At 36.5% G+C, this 14,461-nt stretch overlaps 2 protein-coding genes across 2 annotated transcripts in view; both read right to left on the reverse strand.

Moving 5' to 3' along the window:
• The window catches only part of adgrd1 (adhesion G protein-coupled receptor D1), a 79,953-nt gene extending 74,028 nt beyond the window's left edge, over positions 1 to 5,925 (reverse strand). The window contains exons 1-4 of the mRNA XM_088935443.1: positions 5,537 to 5,925; positions 5,309 to 5,345; positions 4,246 to 4,362; positions 1,332 to 1,454 (exon numbers count right to left, since the gene is read on the reverse strand). Coding sequence (XP_088791569.1) covers positions 1,332 to 1,454; positions 4,246 to 4,362; positions 5,309 to 5,345; positions 5,537 to 5,602 — 343 coding nt within the window. The 5' untranslated portion in view covers positions 5,603 to 5,925. The remainder of the gene's footprint in view (positions 1 to 1,331; positions 1,455 to 4,245; positions 4,363 to 5,308; positions 5,346 to 5,536) is intronic.
• Positions 5,926 to 8,069: 2,144 nt separating this feature from the next.
• LOC148819135 (GTP-binding nuclear protein Ran) lies at positions 8,070 to 13,291 on the reverse strand. The gene is made up of 7 exons (XM_088935444.1): positions 13,189 to 13,291; positions 12,007 to 12,056; positions 11,464 to 11,548; positions 10,926 to 11,051; positions 10,508 to 10,695; positions 10,174 to 10,344; positions 8,070 to 9,544 (listed from the first exon to the last, which is right to left on the reverse strand). Exons 2-7 carry the CDS (start codon positions 12,040 to 12,042, stop codon positions 9,500 to 9,502), a joined length of 651 nt encoding a protein of 216 aa, XP_088791570.1. The 5' UTR covers positions 12,043 to 12,056; positions 13,189 to 13,291; the 3' UTR covers positions 8,070 to 9,499.
• Between the last annotated feature and the right edge of the window lie 1,170 nt (positions 13,292 to 14,461).

Genomic DNA, 14,461 nt, shown 5'->3' on the forward strand with positions numbered 1-14,461 from the left:
GCCCATGCAAGCGCTAAACCAGTAAACGGACTGCATCAAAAGACCGACACCCTGCTCCAGGGAGTCTCCGGAAGTGAGTGACATCACTATAACAATGAATTATTCCATGAAGTCGGTTGTGCTCTCCTGCTCTAAAGTCTACAGAAGCCTAAATAACTGATGGACATAAATCTTTGATCTAGGTCATAACATAAGAGTGACACAGGTGGTCAACCCACAGCTGTCCTGGACCTCTTAAACATCCAAAAGGCACTGACCCATAGAGCATTATGAAATGATGTTCTCATACACAGACCTGTATCAAGACATGTATGTGATTTTCTGAATTCTTTCATGGCAATTAAAAAATGGCTTCTAACTTCATCCCTGGTGTTCAATGACTAATAAGATCAAGCTCTACATGTGTTCATTATATGAGTCATTGCAAACCACTAAAAATAGTTTTGAAGATTTGGACTTTCCTGAAATTGACTATACTGTACCTATTACACAGTAAAGCTGAAAGCAGTGGTTTTATAAAACTTATGCAAATTTGATCAGAAATATTTTCTAGCCTATAGAGCATTTGAATTAAGCTTTTCCCCATCTCTTTCTAAAAAGGAAAGAGAATTCAAAACTAGGAATGAAAAATTTATGCCAGAACGGAAATGTTTATGTTTGATATTCCAAAATCACAAAGAATTTATAAACACAAAATGAAGAAAAAATAATATCTGCATATTCCACATAAACTGTCTTTTTATATTCCACTGAGTCACTGAAATAGAAAAGCTTTTTTTTTTCTTTGCTTCTCATGCTGTCTTTGGACGAAGTGATTTTTGTTATAAGTAAAAAAAAGTTCTGGCCTATGCAATTCAACCACTCTGGAATGCAAATAAAGACATTTAAACCCAGATGGGGAATGAGCTCACACTTTGGTTGTTTTAGTATAGTTTTAAAAATTAGCAGGTCAGTTTTAATAACTTCTTGCTGCTGTGCAAAGTTTTGACAAAAAATGGAACATTTTTCATTATTTTTTAAATGAAAAGACAATCATAAGTAAGTAGAAAGAGCACTTTAATTAACATATTTGGCAATGATTTTAAATTTAACATGGAAGTTATTAAACAGACAAGTCATAATATTTTATTTATAATATATAAATAAATACTTATGATAAGATAATCTAAATAAGTGTACTAATCAACTGTTTTTTAAAATATTAGAACATTTGATGACACATGAGAAGTCCTTTTACCTCAAGTACAGTTTTTTTTCCAGTTCTCCAAGGTTAACAGAACTTAACACTTTGAGAACTGAAGACTTTAATTTAAAAAAAATGTAATTCTAACCTTCAGGTCCACAGAGGGCTGGGTCACTAATACAAGAGTTCTTATAAGTCCCAAAATGTAAAAATGTGGCTCCATCATCTCCATTCAGAAAAATCCCTTTGTCTACCAACCCCTCTACAATATCTACAAGCGAGAAAGAGGAAAAATAGATTATTTTTTCTTGCACTATTAACACAACTTTGTTCCTGACTTAAATGTATGATCTGTATCAAGACATACAATTATGCACAATTAGATTTTGCCAAAGAATCGACCATTTAACAAAAGATCACATAATCTATGATTATTATACAGTATAGTCATACAGTATACAGAAAACTAATCCATAAACATGTAAACCTCAAGATCTTCAACAACTGTAGAGGTAGAGATGTGGTTTTGGCCATTCATATGTTTGTTTAATCCTAAACCAAATAAAGATTTCTGGTGTTCAAAAGTATGTGCTTGACTAATTTCTGTTAATTCTGATCTCAAGTTACAAAGCACTTTAATCAAGTTGGTTTTTGGAAAAAGCATTCATTGTAAGTAAAAGTCTTAATCTGTCCGCATAGAATATTTTGCAATATCCTGTAGATAGATGTTTTTCTATTTTAAATGATGATGAATTACATTAAATTAATGCAATATTTTCAAAGATTATGAAGAGATGAAAAATCAATGGACTTTTCATTAACAAAACATTATGCTAATGTATCATAGAATAACAGATTACGGTGTCCTGTTTTTATTTTTTAATTCTCACATCTGCGTTCTCTTCAGATGTCAACACTTTAATCATCACTCTATTCCTTCAAAAAATCACACGCTGTTTTAAAGGTGAAATCTGTACTGAATAAAAAGCTCTTTTTATTCCTTCTTTCCACATAATTAATTTTCCTGAACAGAAAGTCCCACCGTACTGATCATAAGCAATGTTTTGAAACCCCTCTGTTTAGACCCATGTCATTATATTCATGACATTAACTTGCTGTTTAGCCAGGATTACAAATGATTCCTGATCAATTCCAGATAGGCACAATCAAGGATATTAAAAATGACTTACATTTCAACCAAAATGGCTTATGATGTGCCATTGTATGAAATGGTTTCAAAAAACAATATTCCACATTGTACAAATCATAATGACAGCTTTTCAGCCTTTTTTAACTCCCCATTAAAAAAAACCACAACCTCTATTCCAGGCCATAAGAGAAGGGGTTTGAAAACAGACTTTTATAGACACGCTTATCAAATTTCTTCTTGAAAAATACTGCTTCTTTTGTGGTACACTCAAATTAATTTACTACTGATGTCTCACCCACAGTTGCAGAAATGTTAGTGTAGGCAGAGTCATTGGTATACACAGAGGTAGAATTATGGGAAGGGAGCACAGTGTGATTGTGGATTCTGAGAGCTGAATGGAACAAAAACAAGAACAACAGGTGAATCACAGATCGCCACTTGGCTGGTGAAAAACAATGACACACAAAGACAAAGAGGATGAACATGGCCATACAGAAAGGTAATGAAACAGTGTGAGTAAGGTACTATTGTACAGTGCTTAGGCTGAGACAGGATGTTGTGAACAACCACAGCAAGTATGTATTGTGAATCTTGCCATCCATTGATTTGCATTAAATAAAAAACATTCTTAGTTTATGTATATGTAGCTACAAAGCAACTGTTCTGCCTTATTAGGACTAGTAAAAACAAAATTTCAAGATCAAAAACAGCTCACTTCAAAACGGTTTTACAGGCATAAATTAGTAACTGTAATTTTTAAGTTGAAGGGAAAATAAAAGTACATTAACAAGCCAATAAATATCTAATAGGTGTTTGGTATCCCACACCATTTAATACTGGATACCGTCTTTTCTTTAGCTAATGTTTCTATAACTTTCCAGTTTGATGCCTGGCTATCCAAGCTTTTTATCCCAGTTTTTCTTTATCCTGCATGGAAAAATAGATAATCCTGAACAAAACATATTGCACTCCACTCCTCTTTCCAGCTTTCTGGCATCAGCAGTCTTACATTTCCTTTAAGTCATTTTCAAAAACATTTCCTTCAATTAAGTGCAGCTTTCAAAGGTTTTTCTTTCTGGTATGCATCTGTTAGTGTGATGTATTTTCCTTGCAGTTATTCAAGGCCTTGTAGGTATTATCCCTAACGTGCCTTACATACTAGTGAAGCTAGATTCACAATTATCTCAATCCAAAGTGATGGATTCTTTGCCAGGTAACACAAGAACATATATGTTTAAAACAGCAATGCTGTTGCACGCAATTTAAAAGGGTACTTGTCAATAGGAAATGTTGATGTTTGTTAGACAATATAATAAAAGTTGGCTAATTGTTTCCTACTCAATAGCCTGTAAAGCTATATATACAATAGCTTGCAAAGTGCAGTTCGTATCACAACGCATTGAAATGCAATTGAAATGAGCATACGGAGGGTGTAAGATCCTGCTGTAATCCAACAAGAACTTTCAAGTGTACACATTGTCAGCAGCAGCCAACTAAAATCACAGACGATGATTTCTCTCCATTTAAATTAACATTTTATTTTTATTGAAATCTTAAAAAACATTTTATTTCTATCTCCAGTTATGCAACCCATAACTGACTATTGAAAATGTACCTCATAGATTTTTTATCATCGCGTATTCCATGAAGATCTACAGTAACTGTTAGACATCAAACATATACTGTATATTTAGATGCTGTTCATTATGATGGTTAGCATCTTTAATAATGACTGGATTACCAGTCTAATTAGCAACAATATTATTTTACTAGGGACAATAGTTTTGAGTGAAATCCTATCAAAATGTGCCCCAGGAAACAAGACACAACAGCCTATTTTGCAAAGAAGAACAACAAAGACCATTTAAACAGACAAGAATATGCTTAGCCTACACATGTCACATTCACATACTTATATTATTTCCATTAATATGACCTGTTCGGTTTCCAATTACATCCCACAGTCCATATATCCCATCTACTGCATCCAGGGGCCAGTAGTGTGACGCACTGGCTAAAATTCTCAGACCTAAAGAAAAAGAAGAAAATACTTAACAGCCCATTTTACAGTCGAGCTGTACGTGTCCAGCAAGCATCGATTAAGTCACAGGTGTTAATAACTGTGAGAAATTAGGTTTAGTATCATTTTTTTTTTCCTGATAGGTTTCATTTCAGGGAAACTCTCAGTAGCTTGTGATCACAAGGCTAAATGTTGAGAAGCCCTTGACATGCGTCATTGTAAAAATGTATATATCTCACATATCTTAAGCAAAGGACATATAAGGATGTAAGTATTGTATAATAATGATATATTAGGATGTAAGTATTGCATTGTGTATTATGTCAATTTCAGATTAGTATAGTACTATAACTTTACTGTTAGGATTTGTATTGGTCTTTCAACCAAATCTAATCGATTACACTTTCTGAAGCATTTAACTTTAAAATCAACACATAGCTCTAAGTGCTGCAGAAACAAAAACCAAAAAGGAAAACAGACACATATGTTAAAAAATAAATACACCTCCTCCATATCATAGGTTTAGAGAAAGATGAAGCACTCTGCAACTTAAAGAAAAGCTTTGTTTTAAACTATCACACTGGTTTTAAACAAAATGTTGTTTGGGACGTTACAAATATAATCATTTTTAAACCTAATTAAAATAATAAACCTGAAATCTTAAGCAATGTAAGACCTTTACAATGCTACCTTTAACTTTAGTTAAATTAACAAAACTTTAGTTTAGACAAGCCTTCCTGGTAAAAACAATACTATTCTTTATTAGAGTATTTCGTAAATGCAACTTTCTTGCAACATGAATGAGTTATTTACAATTACTTTATTATCAGATCATCGTATTTGTATTCGTGGAGTTTTACTAAAAATGTATATACAAAAAATGGCAAAATGGCAAAAAATAATATAAACTAATATAATAAAAAAAAATCAAATATTAAACATAGACCTGATTTACCTGGATGTTCAGACGGGTTTCCAAATTCACCATAAACCTAAATATAAAAAAATACATGTAGCTGTAAAAACCCATAATATTGTACATAATGTGTTTTAAAGTATTCGGCGTTAAAAAATAATACACTACCTGAAAGCTGGCACGAATGAAAGCTATCAAATCAAGAACATTTTACATAATTCGTTTAAAAATATTAGTCGTTAAAAAAAAGAAAAATAGTTACATTACCTGAAAACGGGCTCGAATTAAAGACAAAAATGTCGTTATTGATAAGAGATGGCAGAGCTTTTCCATAGCTTGGTCTCAGAAGTTTGGACTTGTGCTGGTTTCAACTAAACCCTTTGTGCAGAGTAGCTCCAAAGCGGGTTGATCATCTTCTGCGCTTCTGAAAACGTTCCAGGTGTTGACAGCAGTTCAAAGCCTTTTTTTTCCCTTCTTGTGATAATGTTAAAACCCTTGATGTGTTATTATAACTCCTTATATTAAAGAAGAGCTCTGATGTACAATCTTTGGACTCTTACATCTTCTTTCTTACAGCTCGCTTTCTCGGTCTTCCAGCCTCTGCGGTGCACCGATCAGAAAATGACATGGAGTTTTTTATCTGCCAGTTTGGAGCGCTCTGTCTCGTACTGTTTGTTTCTCGGTGCCTCACCACAGATTTGGATGTTAGTGTAAGAATTCACTTGCCTTGCCCCGAGCTCTGTTTTGCTGGGTGGGGGATTTGAAATTGTGATGTCATCCTTTGGGTCCAAGAACAAGAGAAGTTTTTTTTTTCTTCCCGTTTTGATTGTAAAAGGGTGTATAGACTATGGATTCATGTAATGCACATCAACCTGGCTGTGCCAGGCCATCATTCCATTCGGAGATTAAATACGATTTTTGTAGCTAATATTTAACAGGTAGAAATGTGCAACGTGACACCGAGTCACGCACATGAGGACAATGATAAATTTCTACCCAGTATTTACGTTTTCGTGTTGCAAACTAAATTATGATGCGGAGATACCTAAATCGGTGCACTGGTTGAACCCTAAACGCTTTCAATTACACTTCTATTAAGAGGAAAAAGTGCGTTGGTGAATTGTCACATGCCACCTTCTCTTAATGGCAATCACGCCTTTGGTGATTTGTATTATGATACAATCGAAATTCTGATCTATGATGTTATACTTGTGTATTGAAATAACCTGACCATAGACCAATCTGGTCCTGGGGGGCGGTGTGTCTATTTAAAAATGCCGCTGCATCAGAGGTGCTGGGAGAGACTGTTCAACTAGTTAGATTAAGGCAACAACGACATTAAAGTCGATAAACTGCCCTTTGGCTGATGCCGTCGACATTGGCTCTGTGTGACTGGATTAAAAACCCTATCAACCGATCTGATCTGACCGGAGACTGATCTAACTGGCCACTCATAATCACTCAAAGCATATACTAATAAGATTTTACACAGACCATTTTATCAAGTGTGAGGTTATTTACCCCCTTTTTCTGTAGTGAAAACTCCTGTTGATGGTGTCATTCGCAGGTTCCTTTTGGTGAGTGTTCCTGTCGATCGATTTTTCCAAGATTAAAACTCTTAGATTAAATACTCTTCATAAAACATGCTGCCCTGTATTTGAATCACTAATTTGTAACGATTTGGGACACGTGAATGCTGACCAATATAGTTAACACCACTTTGCTATATTCTGAAGTGTAAATTAAAGCGTAAAGTTTCTAGTTCATCTACAGCTACGGGCTGGGGGGATTTCCTCTTCATACGATCTCCGAACTATTTGAGCAAGATCACCTGTTCGAGACGGCCAGCGAAATTCGCCAAGCGTTTAGAAACTGGGTGCTTAACAATGACGCATAAAACCTAATGGTTCTTCTTAGGACCAGGCTTGGCTCTGTGGAATTTAACGCCTTGTGACTAACTTTTTTTTCATCCGCAACATCGGTATTAATTAGTCATTTAATTGGAACCTACTACCTTCGCTCACCCATTGCAAACACTTTGATACATGCGCACAAAGCACCTCTCTTGGAAAGTGAACTTTGCACTGTGAGAATAAGACGCATCTGTTATTATGGCGAATGGGAATCTCATTACCATTTCACCGTAATATCAGGGAGGTTTTGCTAGTAATACAATGTTTCCGCTTCCTTGCTTGGAAACATTGTACTTGCACCACTCTTGAAAACACTTGAAAAGCGGCCACTTAACGCCACCTACTGGATAATTGTGTTTAAAGATGTAAAGCTGTAGATCCACTGCATTGATTTTCAGGCGTTACGTAACTCAAGTTCATTTAAACTCTTAAATTGCCCAAAGTATTACAATATTTTAATTTCTATTTTACAAAATGAAGATGGTCATATCCGACGATGCATTTTCAGACTTGATTCTCAACCTATACAGGTGTATCTAGTTGACGTGCAAAGTTTTTAACTCCATTCATACCCGTGCCTCTTGCACACAGAAGTGTCATAGGCATTCACTCTTGAAGCGCCCGTCTTCAGATGCAGTGATTATACACTCTAGCCAGTCACAAAGTTTGTAAAACCCTTATGCACCTTTAGAATCTGCAATGAAATTGCAAGGACAAGCATACATTTATGCTAAACCAAGAGAAACCATGGACTGTAACATTTTGGGGGTGGCAATGCAATTAACCAACCTGTGAACCAAAGGGAACCAGCCAAGAACACTGTACCATTAATAAAGCCATTTGTTTTTTCTGCCCAGGGAATTCAGTGAATGAAACAGTGAATCTGGTTTCTCAAAACAAGTTTTATTTTTTGCACCGTTTACATACATTTCACAGGTTTTGAAGGTGGATAAGGTGTGCAAATGTTTCAATACTAAACCTAAGGCATAAGAACTAACAGCTTGATAAACATCAGTGGCCTCTTGAATAAGATGTTACACCAAGTCCACAAGCTAAAGAAAAGCTCTTTATCTTGACAAATTTAATGCATTCTGTACTGAATTTTAAGACTGTTTTGGTTAAATCTAAAAAAAAGCCTCTACACGAGGTACCACTGACACCCCAACGATTTTACAAGGTTTTAAGTTAATGGTTGGCAATAGTTAGCAATCAAGGTGCATTCTTCAGTGCCCCTTTGTGTTCAGCAACATACCATCTCTTAAGACAGCCATCAATCACACTATAGGTTTTAAAAAAAAAAAGTCAGGTTGAATTGCAAAAGATTAAACTGTACAGACTACATCCACAGACAATTTGGGTTTAGTTTCCTAGATATTTAGGATTGTGGCAAGTGTGGTCTGACTTTGCGGGGCTGATTCAATTTACAATGCCAGCTGAGGGAATCCATAGATTCACAAATTTCACTTTAACATAAGATGCAGTTTTACAGTATTTCCATACTGGATACTCCACTTTACACTTTCTGAAATAACGAATACTAGCTCAGGGACGCATAATTACAGATCTATAATTCCCGAGCAAAATTAAGCTTTTACGCATCTGGCACATCCTATCTTACTAAGCCTTCATTGATCAGCCCATTTCAATTAGGATCAACATTAAAAAAAAGCTACAGAAAAGAAACTTCACAGCAACACTTACACCTAGAAAGGCTCCATTTTACAAATATTTAAACCGAGAAACATCAAACAAATGAAAATCTTGAAACTCCACAGCAGAAAAATACACATGGCCAAACTGAGGTGATGATAAGTATCAAATGCCAAGAATAAAAGAACATTTGAACTGCATTTTGATTACATAATTTAAGGAAATACTCATGCAGCAGCTAAGCATGAGTGTTACACCACTTTTCACATTGGACTTCATATTTAATGTGCAATGAAAAATCCTGAGCCAATTGCTTTCAAAACTGAAACAACTTTATTATGTATTAAAAAAGGGAATGAGTAACAAGTGCCACCAATGTGTATTGTTTACTGCAGAAGGCTTATAAATTATCAAAATTCATAAGGGGACAGAATAGTTGCAGTCCAAAAAGCCAAGTTTTATGCAGGTCCAAAGTAGTAGGAATTGATTTGTATTTTCTCCATCACACTTTCACACCGAAATCCACACTCTCTTCAGCCGCTCAAGATTTTTAAAGCACATATATAAGTGTTCTGTGGAACTACTGCGGGAGACGAGCCGCGCCACCAAGATTTTCACAGACAGCTGCCTATAAAACTAGACGGCCGGTGCCTGGCTCCAGCCGCACTCACAGGTCATCCTCATCATCTGGCAAAGCAGTAGACTGGGCAACCTGTGGAGGGACAATCAAAATGCAGTTGATATCAGCCCAGCTTAACTGAACAGATGTTTGATACGAGATCGGGGCCTCTAATTCAGTAAGCATGACTTATCATATAACACTTAAAATTCTCCTCTCAAAATCAACCAAGAGGTGACAACAGTATGCAAAAACTAATGCGCCCCATTTTATGAGATTTTAATCTGTTTAGTACTCTTTGCACAACATCTGTGGACATCTGTACAGAAAGTATATCAACCTTGGACTTCTATCCACAGACTAAGTGAAAGGACTCTGTACATTATGCCTCAATCAACAGTGTTTGGAAGAAGTTAGGTTGCAACAAATGAAAGTCCTGGACAGATCATTAAAGAATTGTGGTCTAAAAATGTTAAGTCTAAAACCGGCTTCAAGGATTATGTTTTTGGTGGAAAAAGACATCTGAGCATAGTAAACCGAGTCATGTATATCAATACATAACTTCTAAAATTAAAGATGAACAATGACCTGTCTTAAGCATCTGTAAAACTGCTCCTTTTAGTAGTTTTTTGGACACAGAAAAGGAGTAAAGGGAGGAAACTAAACCCTAATACATTAAACATACAGACCACAAAATTAAGAAGAGCAAGTCAGCATCATACCTGTAAATCTTGCTCATACTGTGCAGCCAGTGCTGGATCCATAACAACCTCAGGTGGTGCCAATGCAGGCATGGCCACAAACTCCAAATTGGGGTCTCCAATCAACTTCCTGGCAAGCCAAAGGAAGGGTTTCTCAAAGTTGTAGTTGCTTTTGGCAGAGATGTCATAATACTGCAAAGAAAGACATCATTAACATCAGCCGTTCTAAATGTGGTATACCCATACCTGCTAACAACTGTAAAATAAGCCATTGAAATAAGTATTTAATATATTTTGTGATATTACTTTAAACTTTCTATGCCTCCCCAAGTCCACTATTCAACAAAAGACCCACCTGAAGGTTCTTCTTTCTATGGAAGACGATGGACTTCGCTTTCACTTTTCGGTCTTTGATGTCTACTTTATTGCCACACAAAACAATGGGAATATTCTCACAGACTCTCACCAAATCTCTGTGCCAGTTAGGGACATTCTTATATGTTACCCTAGATGTTACATCAAACATAATAATGGCACACTGGGCTGGAAAAGAAAAAAAAGGACAGTCAAGAAGAAATTCACACCATTCATAACAATCGATTTAAAATCACACAAACTTCCAATTTTGGTACATCCTAAGTGGGCTGTGCCATTAATCATAACGTCACTGTAAACCAGGTGTTTTACATTTATATTTAAGAACAACTATTTCATTCATAAAACCAGTTCCTTATTCCAACCCATCATTTAAGAATGACACGTTGTGATCTTACCTTGAATGTAATAGCCATCACGAAGACCACCAAATTTCTCTTGTCCAGCTGTGTCCCACACGTTGAATTTGATTGCACCTCTGTTGGTGTGAAACACGAGCGGGTGGACTTCAACACCCAAAGTAGCTGAAGTTACAAAAGAAGATGCATCAGTGCCAATATCCAATACAATTCAAGTGGAAGCAGCAGTCTTGTATTTCCATTAGCAGCACAATACCCTAGCACACCTATGCCCAGGACATTTCTGCAGCACTCAATTTTAAGCTACACAGCTTCCATTATGTTACTCATCTGAACTGATATTATATGGTCTCCAGATCATAAAAGGTTGTACAAAACCCTTAAAATAGTATCAAGAACAGTACTATGGTTCACAAGAAACAGGACTACATAGCCTGTATTCTTACATAAATGTTTTTACATCTCCTAAATAAAGTGAACAAATGGAAATGTCAAGTTGATGGCAGAAACGAATAATTTACCCTTTTTTGAAGGAAAGGGAAGACTATAACACGTATAGAAAAACGACTTCACATACCTACGTATTTTTTCTCGAATTCTCCTGTCAAGTGACGCTTCACAAAAGTTGTTTTACCCGTACCTCCATCTCCAACTAGAACAAGCTGAAAAAAAAATCCTTCTTAAGAGCAGGTACAAACAAGAGGCCATTCTGCCCAGCTAGCCTGTTGGGGCATTCTTCCTTGAGTAACTATGCAGCTTTATTTGAAAGAAAAGCAAAAAAAAATGTCCAACAGTAACAGTGAATAGCCATGAAAAGTGTCACATTGCACAGCAATAAAGCTGAAAAGACAGCCAGCTGGTAATCCTGTATGTGAGCAATTTTATTATCTCAATTAAGGAAAAAGACAGTCCATTCCGGTCTCCTATTAAAGTTGAGTAAGATTCGTTTGTTTTCAGCTCAAGAAAAAAACTACAGAATATGCCCCATGTACATAAGACATGTATGCATCACATGCACAACCTAGAATTCAGTACCAACAGACAATAACATAATATCGACGCTGAAGTACTCGCTTTCACGCGGAGATAAACCGTGGCTAATTAAGGAAAGAAAAAGTACCTTAAACTGAACTTGAGGTTCTCCTTGAGTTGCCATATTTAAGGATTGACCTGGGGAAAAAAAAAAAGATGTATAAATGAAAGATGCATATTGGAATCGTGCTAATCGAGCCAGATTTCCAAGCTCGCCAGAGTTAGCGAAGGGCACAAGCAGTTCCCCGCCAGCCTTGCTTTTGTGTAAAGCAGCTAATTTCATGCTGACCAGCGCAAATCTACCTGCTCCGCAGCCTCCATTCACAGAAGGAGACGGGGCGAGGCCTCCGGCACCACATGGTTACCGGGACAGGCGAGTGAATGCTAAACTAACTCACTGTGGCCTTATCAAGATCATCATCATCATCATCATCTCACACGGTTATAATGGACATCGCTGCTTAGATTAAACCCAACCAGCCTAACAGGAACTCTTCGCAAAGTCCAAATGGAGTCTAAAATGATTCGTCGACTTTTAAGGCACGGCGTTCGGCCGCTATTCGCCTCTTGCCGGCAACCCATTTTAATCGAAAACTTTGCCCTAGCTCTTCGTTAGACAAAAGCATCGACAGCAAGGTAATCGCCATTACGTTTTCATGAAAACACTCCTAAAGCCAACCTAATCCTTCCCCAGATAAGGCCGCGTTTCGGGTACCCATGCCAGCCCTGACTGAAACACACAAGGCCCCAATGAGTCCGCATCACCGAGATACTTACTCTTTTAAGTGGGTTAATACTAAAACCCAGCATAACGCACAAAATAAAACAAAATGCTTAAAAAAAAAGACGAGAATTCTTCTACAACTTTATAACAGGATACTATAACCTCTTAAACGAGCCAAATGCCCGGAGCATCATTGTGAAAACTAAAAACAGGTTACAAAAATACCGGATTAAGACTGAAAACCAGCTAAGCAAGTATCCTAGTGTATATACAGCCGGTTATATTTGCTCACTTAAATTAAGCACCTAAAGTTGCAATCTCATTGTCACAAAAAAAGCCCGCCAAGACAACCCCTTCCTAGCCACACAAAAACTCGCCCTTCTTACCATCTAAGACGCTTATAACCCTAAAAAAAAACACAAAAATCCCCACCATCCCACTACACACAACTTACATCTGTTGATATTAACTTTATATTTCACCTATCTACTCAGATGCCTTTGATTATTGATAGATTGTAAATCCCTGAACCCCCCACCCCCTTACCGTTTCAAGAACTATCGCAGACTCTTTCGGAATATCCTGTAGAAAATGGCTGAATCGCTGTTGAAATACTCCGACGTGCACCCCTGTCATGTGACCTTCCTTCTCTATGGCAACTCGCGGTAAGGTTAGTTGTTTGAAAGAATCCACGCCCACAATGAGGCGTTACCGAATTTGAGTTCGTTACCTTATTGGTTAAAGCGCCCGGTTCTAACCAATGAGCTCCTGTGAAAGCGCGAGGAACTTGAGTCTCATGAGTGCCATGTTGTTTCCAGTTTCTCGATTTTCAATGATAAGCGCATATGTTGAAGAGCCAAAATGGCTTTCCGTTCACGTGCAGTTATGGTGATAATTCTATCGCTCAACGGAAAAGCATAAAAGCTGGACTTTTTCCAATCTTTTGAATTTAGAGGTTCCATTTTCCGTTATGATCAACGATTTAAACGTAAACTTAAAGATTCAATTTGCACGGTATATATTTCTATTATTAATAAAAAAATGCAGAACTAAATGTTTACCCTTCCACGAGTCTTCGGGTTTAAAAAGTTTATCAAAGAACTTCACAAACATCCACAAACCCTCGATTTAATTTTTTTGCTGAAGACGTCTCCGCACAGAGAAGACGATTTGGTCTGCAACGTTTCAGCCTAGATAAGGGGTTTAAAAATCTAAATATACCCTGCCTAGAAAATGTACAAATAATGATTTTGTAATGTGAAGAATGGCTAAAGAATCGTTTTGCAACAACCTGGTATTTGTAATGAAAAAAATCGTTTATGTGCTGAATATACGTGTCTCCTTATCAATGCTTTAATATTATCATTAAATACTTGTCCCCAAAAATGATTTGTATCTTTAGGAAGATCGCAATCCACGTATTTTACAGCATACACTAAACAAAAAGCAAGAATTACTCATGATGCAGACAGCAGGTGACACTAAAGAGCTCAGAAACGTCTAGGATAAGATAGGATAATTTTCTCATCAAAGAGAAGGTTTTCAACACATGAAACTGATTAAATTTTATTTGACTTCAAATTAAAAGAGAAGAAGAGATATATCAAATGTAAATTTTCTTTTAGATAAACGAAATGTAGCTTAGAAGCAGTTTGGGCTCTGAATCAGAAGGTTGTGGGATCAAAACAGAACTGCTATTGTATCCTTGAGCAAGGCACTTCACTCAAACTCTCCAGGGAGGTATTGTAAATGAAATATTCTCTCAATTGACATTTTTGGTTAAACGAAGGTTCATTGTGGCTGATAACCAGTGACCCTT

This window comes from Atractosteus spatula, chromosome 17, assembly GCF_055471065.1.
Source record: "Atractosteus spatula isolate fAtrSpa1 chromosome 17, fAtrSpa1.hap1, whole genome shotgun sequence".
In the NCBI taxonomy this organism is placed as follows: Eukaryota; Metazoa; Chordata; class Actinopteri; order Semionotiformes; family Lepisosteidae; genus Atractosteus; species Atractosteus spatula.